This window comes from Dichomitus squalens (assembly GCF_000275845.1).
Source record: "Dichomitus squalens LYAD-421 SS1 unplaced genomic scaffold DICSQscaffold_19, whole genome shotgun sequence".
Taxonomy (NCBI): domain Eukaryota; kingdom Fungi; phylum Basidiomycota; class Agaricomycetes; order Polyporales; family Polyporaceae; genus Dichomitus; species Dichomitus squalens.
The window spans coordinates 18,978-27,208 of NW_006766901.1; the positions used below are offsets into that span (position 1 = coordinate 18,978).

Consider the following 8,231-nt stretch of genomic DNA (forward strand, 5'->3'; position numbering starts at 1 on the left):
GAGCGCTATATATGGCTGCTATTCTGTGCTATAATTGTTTGCTTCTGTAGTGTAGTGGTTGAACATGCTGTGTTGGACACTGAAATTGCTAGGTTGCGTGGTTCAATTCTCTGTGGTGGCATTTTTTTTTGGCCGCCGCTGCACCCACTAACAAATATTGTACACTTGACCTTGATCAAGAGCAGCTGTCCTTTGATTTACTTCCATGCATATCATGTTTATTCAATACATCTCACAGTGAACTTGGGCATGAACTTGAACAGGGACTTGGAGGACTTGGCCAAGTACCTGGTACTTGGCCAAGTCGACCCACCCGACTTGGCCAAGTCCATTGGACTTGGGGTACTTGAGGTACTTGGCCAAGTACCCCAAGTACCTGTACAAGTCCGTGACGTTTTCCTGATGCCTGCGGTGTCGTCCATGACCGCCGCCTCACCAACCTCTCCCTTAGTCTTTTCCCCTGCTGCTCTTCCTCGCCCAGCCTATTCAAAAACTTCAAAATACTGCCGTCGTACGGTTGATTGCTCGGCTGATGCCCTTCGTCGCCTTGCTCTTGAGCCCCTTCCAGCTCGCGACCTTCGTGTCGCTCATCTGCGCATCCCGCAGCTCCTCCTGCCACTTGCGCTGCACCTTGCACAGCTTCGCCTCCTGGCCGTGGCCGCGAGCGGTGCCGCCGTACGAAGGAGGCGCGACGAGTGGGGTGTTCGTAGCAGGATGTGCCTGCACCTTCTCGTACGGATGCTGGTTTGTGGTGTAGCCCGTGTCCTACGGGCGATATGCGGGGGGACCTGCTCTACGTGCGGTTCAGCGAACTGACCCGGCGTCGAGGCCTTCTGCAGGTGCGCCTAGTTCCTGGATTGCCTGCGGCTCCTGGTAGGCCGTATGGTCCTGCTTTTGGTCTGTGTTCATGACGGTGACTTGTTGGTGCGATGAGGAGGATAGTGTTGGGGTTGGGCGACGTGCTTTCCCCGCAGGCTATAGGGCCATGCGCGGGCCGATTGTGTCCGCCCCGGGATGGCTGTCACGTAGTGCGGCGGTGCCGATCGTGCTTGACGCACCGAGGAGAGAAACATACTGCCTGGCAGCTGAGCGTACGAAAAAGGACCTGGGGCAGCACGCTGGAGTCCCCTGTCGGCATGGTATTTTCATTCCTGAGACAACGAACGTGTCAGCGGCAGGACTGAACCTGACGAGCACGAGCGCTCGATGGCTAGGATCTCTCTCGTCCAGTCCTGGTCCGCTTGTGACTTGTCATCGGATAGTGCGGAATCTCTAAGGACTGCAAGCTTTGACAGTACAGTGACAGAGTAGTATGGCACCTCACGTCGAGTCGAGCACGCGGATGTAACCGCGACATTGATATATATATTCGCCACCGCGGTCTCCGTACAAGGGAATGGACTTGTGCTAGCTAAGACCAGTCTACCTGGCGTTTCTTCAACAGCACCTTTCCAGTCGAGCAGGGATGATGCTCTGGTCATGATAGATGTTCTTCGGTCGGCCGCCATCGTCCGCGAGCTTCATATCGTAGTTGAACACGATGAAAGCGAGCATCTATTTGAGCTTGATCGCGGCAAAAACCCGTCCTGGGCCATGACGACGCCGGATAGACAGGAAGGGGACCGGCAGTCCCGGTTGGAGTGCGTGCCTTGGATGTCGGAAAAGGCGGGGATGACGGGTCGACGGTGTAGTCGACTGACGTGCTGACGTATCTATGCTTCTCTCGTCTCCGTAGCCGTCGCCGTTTTCGTGCATCCCTGCGAAGCGGAAGGGATCGAACGTGGCCGCATTGACGCGCTTCGTTGTGGTGCATCGGATGCGCGGTAGCGGCGAGCAAGGTGCCCTTGGAGATGTACGTCCCATCGATCAAGGTGATGTCCTTCATGGCCATCCGCTTAAGGGTCACTAAGGGACGAGGACGCCTTTGCTTCAGCGGACGGGAGCAGCGGGAGACAAGGTGAACACAAATTGAGGGCCACACCGTGGCAGCGGATTGATTCTCTGAGCAGGCTACCAAGCTTCGCCATCTTGTCAAGAGCTGCCTTGGACCAGCTATCCGTCGCGGTTATAGCCTGGATTTCTTCCCGGAGTGGTCGTATGTACTCGGGTCCAGCGGCAACGTCGTAGAGAGTATGCGTAGAGACGCGATTCAAGGACCCTATCATCAGCTGGCGGGACGACACGAGGATAGGAGCATCCACAGCGGCAGAGCGGTGTATAGCCATGAGATTGGTCAGGAATGAGACTAGCTGTTGACTATGAATGACGCTAAAAATCTGGGAAGCGAACGGGCGCTTGTATATAAGCGGTTGGTTCCGGCCTCATCTACCTCATCTAGGTTGAGTCCGAACCACCACCTTCCTCGTGCACAACCGTTCTGAACACTCACAAACCAGATGGCATACAACCTACGACCACGGAAGAAAAACAAAGTGGACGGGCTCCGTCCCAAACCCGATGCCGAGACCAAGTCCTCTCCGGTGAGTCTTCAAAGTCAATGCAGTCGACGCAGGAAAGATGACCGGCTTCCGCTCATGCATCTGGTTCACTCTCATTAGTCCCACCCGCTGCCGATGTTCCCGCCAACGCCTCTGAATGGGCCCATCCAGACGCCTCTGATCGCCCGTCTACCCACCGAGCTTTTAACCACCATCTTCTCTCTCGTGGGTCCCTTTGAGAAATCGGAACCATATACATGCCACATCAGGAATGCAGAGACATGGATGGGATGGGTGCCACTCATGCTGGTGTGTCGGCACTGGCGCAACGTCGGTATCGCAACTCCGTGGTTATGGCGCAGGATCAGCATCACCTGTAACTTGGAGGCGCTGCAGTACCGTCTCTCGCGCACAGTGGATTGCACCATAGACTTGTTCCTGTCCCGCTTGCGCGAAGAAAACGAAAAGGCTATGCCTCTGCTGCTGCCCTTCGCGCGCAGCATCCGCTCCATCCATATACCCGAGTACACGCGGTCGCGACGGCGCCGAGTACGCTTTAAGACCGATGACCTGCCCTGCCTCAAACCGCTGTTCGAGGTCCCCCTCCCTGTACTCGAGCACATCGATTTTAGCAAGCTTCAAAGGCCGTACGAAGGTCCGCTTGAGGCCCCGTTTGACCTCGGACTGTCGGAGAAGCTGCATCCCGGCATCCTTCGGTTCGTTGTGCCCTCCTACATCAAGATGCCTTCTACACCGAGTTTCTGGAGTGCACTGCGCGAGCTCGACGTCCGCTTCGAGATGTCTGAGGACCGTCGGACGCGCTTGGACGATTTCCTCCAAGTTGTGGCCGGCGCTCCCTACCTCGAGTCTCTGGTGGTCTTGGGCACTCTGTTGTCACTCACGCTGAGTGAGAAGGACACCTCCCCCTCGACCGTTGGTGTCCCTACCTCTCTGTATCGGCTCTCCAGACTCCGGACAATTCATCTTGATGGCGAGCTCACCTTTATCGCCCCGATCCTGCAGAGGATCGACGCGCCCGCATTGAGCGTCCTCCACATCAGCGCCTCTATACCTCCGAATGTCGACATTGCCGAATCAGCCGCACTGCTGTTTCCGCCGCCTCTCCGCCGTGTTCTCTCAAAATGCAAGGCTCTGTACGTCTCCAGGAATCACTCATGGGACTTCCAAATTTGTTCGGCCGCCGTTTTCAAACCCGACTATATCCGGAATCAAGAGGACGCAATGCGTGTGCCTCTGTACTTCCGGGTCACCCGCTACCAGCTCTCCTCGCAGCTCAGCACGGCCATCGGCGTGTTGTGTGACGGATTCTGTACCGCGCCGCTACGGACACTCTCTTTCGAGGGGTTTTACGATGCCGCCCCCGTTGCCGCTTGGAGACTGCTTCAGGCGGCGTTCCCCGACTTGCAGATCGTCCGAATTCAAAGCGAGGGTCTATGGGTTATCTACCACTTCTTTCTCGCGCTCCGAGAGCTGGCGCTCAAGGGCGGATGGCCATTGCTTTCGCGCCTAGAGGTCGATTTTGGCTTTCAGTCGAACTACAACTCCTTGGGGTGGCACTTTGTCTTGCAACCCCTCTTGGAGGCCGCCCGCGCTTGGCACGAGCAGAAACTGCGCCTCGACGAAATAATTCTGCAGCGCCTGCACATCACGCGGTGGCAATTTGGGCCCCATAGGTGGGCGCTCTTGACCATCGCCGCGCTATGCGACCGCTTCATCCTTCGCAACTTCCTCGTCGATGGCAGGTTGTTCTACGACGCGTTCCATCCGGTATGGAGGCTTTTGAAGAATGCAAAATATCAGGTGTCGACAGGACAGCAAACGGAAAACACCGAGGACCCGAAGCAGGATGTTATGGATGGCACAGAAGCAGGTTCGTTGGGGGTTGAATTGCCCGAGATAGGAGGCGTGGTGAGCAATCTTTCTACTGTGTAAGAGGACCTACTGATGGGAAGATACACAGAGACAGCTTCGAGAGAAGGTCTTGACGCAATTGCTGCAATGGTTCTGTGAGTATGGCACTCCAGAACACGGGCTACTTTCCCCTAACTAAATATTGTATGTTGTGTGAGCGCGGTCGCATTCATGCCACGGTGGGTCTGGAGGTCGCTTTGAGATGTAGATTTAGAAGACCTACTACATGCTATTGGTGCAAAGCCGGAAATAGATCCTATGTTTGCTTTCAGTGCCAGTAACAAGTTTGCAAGCTTGAATGTCCCAAGATAGCGGATGTCGGCTAACTACCTGCGCCACTGGCAGGGACGGATTCGACACTCCCGTCAGCGAATTTCCGGCTATCATTATAACCTCGTTATTGTTCTGGGGCATCAGGCATGAGAGAACTGCGTCATCTTCAAGCAGGCTGTAGAGCCACTGAGGGCGCCGGGGTGTACGTGAAAAGGGACGACATGGAAATGTAAGAGAATATAGTAGAGGAACAATATTGAAGCATTGACATTCTATCTGAATTACAGGTGGCGGACCGCGGTCCAGGAGAGCCTGCACTAGCTGCATTCCGCTGTCCGAACTTCGAAGCTGAAGCGCTTGCTGCCATGTGGCCAGCAGTCATGCACAGGGCCTTCGTCTTTCCTAGCACGAGTCTGCTTGTGACAAGTCTGTGGAAATAGTTATAACCGCCGTTGTAGTCTCTACATACTATGCCTCGTGTACTCGACAGTGATGAAACTTACAGCTTCATAAAGTATGGGAAACGGTCCTTCACGACACGATCGCGTGCGGCTCGGACAAACAGCCCCAGATACTCGGCGTTGCCGCGCGGCCTGCATATCAACCCATCAAGCGGCGGAGAGGCTCGGGCTCGTATATGCAACGTCGGAGCGGTAGTCCCACAAAAGCGTGGCTGCCTACACGGACGACCGGAGACGCATCGTGGAGTTCCGTTCCATCGCCGTTGTCAGGAATGCAGGCGGGTTTCGCAAGCTTCACTGGCAGCTCATTGGTGGGGGTCCAGAGGGATCATGGGTACCGTTCGCTTGAGCATCTGTCTGACGTGATAAGGGTCTTCGAATGGTCCCTTGCGAACCGCCCGTCTCAACTAGTAGCAAGCTATACCGATTGTGTTGCCCCGGCCCCAGTCATGAAGATGGCTGTAGGCTGAAGCAGCGTGCCAGTGGTGCATGGGGCACAAAGATGTTTGGGTATCACGAACACGTGGCTTTTATTGCTATATAACGAGAACATGGGTCTCGTCGGGTACACTACCTGGGAACACTGGAAACACGAGACACGGGATTACAACTAGGTATATGTAGAACGTCGCCGAATGATTATACTCGTACAGTATATGTGTAGAATCAAACCGAAACCGAGAGATGAAACCGAAGCTAAGGGATGAAACTGAGGGCGAAGAGACGAGACCGACTCGGATGAATATGTATATGTATAAGCCTATTCACCAGCATCGTCAATATGGTGCTGGATGGGGTATATGTGTATCGAGCGAGTCTGAACGGAAGCTGCAACGCAGATCCCAGGGTATAGGGATACAAGTCCGGGTAGTAAGGTCGTGAATCCTGGGTATGAGACGGATCTGGCATGGGATGTATGGCATGGGGTGTTTGGAAATGGGGCCGAAAGTTTGCGAACGAGTCCGACCGCACATCCGAGGGTCACATATGGACACATGTACGTGCGGGGTATGAGGAAGTGCATCCTGAGTTTAAGGAATGAATCCTGTGTTTAAGGAAATGAATCCTGGGTAAAGGAAGTGAATCCTTGGTAAAGGAAATGAATCCTGCGTAAAGGAAGTGAATCCTGGGTATGAGGAGATGTATCCATGGCGTATGTGGGGAATGCGGCCGCATAGGCATATGCGAGCGAGTCCGAACAGAAACGTGGTCGCAGATCCAGGGGTATTGGAATACGATTCCGGCGTATAGGAATTGAATCCTGGGAGGCAACGTGTCCGTGGGGTATGTGGGATGCGGCCGATAGAAGAACGTAGACACCGAACCAGATGTATGGCTTTGTTGTTGTAGTAAAAGGCGAGGAACGTCGAGGCTGGCAGGCCGTTACGGATGTGGCCCTGGGAACTGGGGGAGACGACGCAGGAAAGAAACTCAGGGCCGGAGACAGGGAAAAGGCAGGACCAAGAGGTGATGTGAAGCCAGTGATGCATCCAGACTGGCAAGCGGAGGTGTCGGGGTATGCGCGTCGATGAGGGGCCAGGCCTCCCCGACCAAGGAGAGAAGTCGTCGTCGACTGACGGCTACCGTCCTCGGCTAGTGATGGGGACCGAGCCGCCCCTCATCTAAACGGAGGCGGCAACGCAGACCCGAGGGTATAGGGATGCAAGTCCGGGTGTAATGACGAGAATCCTGTGTATGAGGAAGTATATCCATGGGGCATATGGGATCACGGCCGAAATTGCGAGCGAGTCCAAACGGAAATGGGGACGCAGATTCAATGGTATAGGGATACGAGTCCGGAGTATAGGAGTTGAATCCTACGTACAGGAGTTGAATCCTGGGAGGAAACGTATCCGTGGCATATGTGGAATTGCTGCCGATAGAAGAGCGTAGACACTGAACCGTATATATGGCTTTGTTTGTTATAGATGGAAGGCGAGGGAAGCTGCTGGCAGACGCGAACCTGGAGACTGGAGGAGACGAGGGAGACGACGCAAGGAGACTCAGGGACTGAGAGAGAGAAAGGCAGGACCAAGAGGTGATGTGCAGCCGGCGAAGCATCAAGATAGACAGTAAGTGCGTGGATGAGGTGCGAGGCCATGGCCGAGGAGAGTGGTCGACCACCATCCTCGGCTAGCGATGGGGACCGAGCTCCTTAGTAGGGGCCTCCGACCGACACCAGCCGTCCCTGGCGCCGAGGCTTGACCGGTGTAGGACACTGAGCCCGAGCCCGAATGGGTCCGGCTCGGGTCCGAAGACAGATAGGCGTTGTCGGAGGGAGCCCGGACTGCTCCCGGGTGTTGGCTGCGCGGATGTTCCGGAGGGCGTGCGCCATCTCATTCGATACATGCCCGAGGTTGCGGCAGTAGGTCGACATTGTTGGCGGGCGTTGTGACTGGGGAAGCGCAGGGATCCAATGGGAAGGAGGGGCCGAGCAGACTGTTGGTTTGGAGGACGTCTCCTCCATCTGCGAGAACAACGTGATCAGCCAACGCGCACGAGGACGAAGGATGACTCCACGGACCTCAACAGTCGGGTACTCAAGTGGGGCTGACCTGAGACCCTTCATCGGCGACTCCTGCAACGGAACCTCGTGAGCACTTCCATACACCCATAGCACAGAAGCCAACTCACCGGTGGGACAGCTGTCACCTCCATCGGCACAGGCCCATGCCCGTCCCTCCTTGGGAAGTCCACTATCGTCCCCACCCTCCCCTCATCAAAGTTCGCGAAGACGTCCTCCGGAACGACCGCCCCGCTCTGATTGAAGGGCGGATGGTACTTGTTGGCAGGCCTCCGATCGGTCCCGCAGAACGGCAACCCATGCGCCCTCGCCCGACGCACAAGCGGGGAACGGTGGGTCTCGCGGCCATGCCCCTCCACAGACTTGGTGAGTGAGGGATGCTGACCGTTGATGGCCTTCGTGGCGAGGTAGATAGTGCGGGGGACGCCCATGTGCTTCTCGGCGAACCGAGCCTCGCGCATCGTCTGACGGGAGGCAGGCTGGGGTGGCGATGCGAGAGGCTGACAGGCGGCTGGCGGCTCGCATGGAGGCTGGGACTGCAGCAGAGCGAGTTCCTGGCGATGTCCGTGCGCGATTGCGCTGACCCTGTCGCGGCGGCAGCGA

General features: G+C 56.1%; 4 protein-coding genes across 4 annotated transcripts; 1 reads left to right on the forward strand and 3 right to left on the reverse strand.

The window, feature by feature from the left end:
* Positions 1–495: 495 nt before the first annotated feature.
* On the reverse strand, positions 496–909 carry DICSQDRAFT_170937 (uncharacterized protein; the record flags this gene model as incomplete). The annotated part of the gene is made up of 2 exons (XM_007366567.1): positions 496–765; positions 814–909. 2 exons carry the CDS (start codon positions 907–909, stop codon positions 496–498), a joined length of 366 nt encoding a protein of 121 aa, XP_007366629.1.
* Positions 910–1,810: 901 nt separating this feature from the next.
* Positions 1,811–2,144, reverse strand: DICSQDRAFT_24778 (uncharacterized protein; the record flags this gene model as incomplete). Its single annotated transcript, XM_007366568.1, has 2 exons — positions 1,811–1,905; positions 1,964–2,144. Coding segments are annotated over 2 exons (276 nt in total), but the record flags the coding sequence as incomplete, so codon positions are not given.
* Positions 2,145–2,396: 252 nt separating this feature from the next.
* On the forward strand, positions 2,397–4,509 carry DICSQDRAFT_170938 (uncharacterized protein; the record flags this gene model as incomplete). The annotated part of the gene is made up of 3 exons (XM_007366569.1): positions 2,397–2,480; positions 2,559–4,367; positions 4,420–4,509. The coding sequence occupies 3 exons, from the start codon at positions 2,397–2,399 to the stop codon at positions 4,507–4,509; spliced, it is 1,983 nt and encodes a 660-aa protein (XP_007366631.1).
* Positions 4,510–7,259: 2,750 nt separating this feature from the next.
* DICSQDRAFT_170939 (uncharacterized protein) lies at positions 7,260–8,089 on the reverse strand (the record flags this gene model as incomplete). The annotated part of the gene is made up of 3 exons (XM_007366570.1): positions 7,260–7,571; positions 7,629–7,682; positions 7,739–8,089. The coding sequence occupies 3 exons, from the start codon at positions 8,087–8,089 to the stop codon at positions 7,260–7,262; spliced, it is 717 nt and encodes a 238-aa protein (XP_007366632.1).
* Between the last annotated feature and the right edge of the window lie 142 nt (positions 8,090–8,231).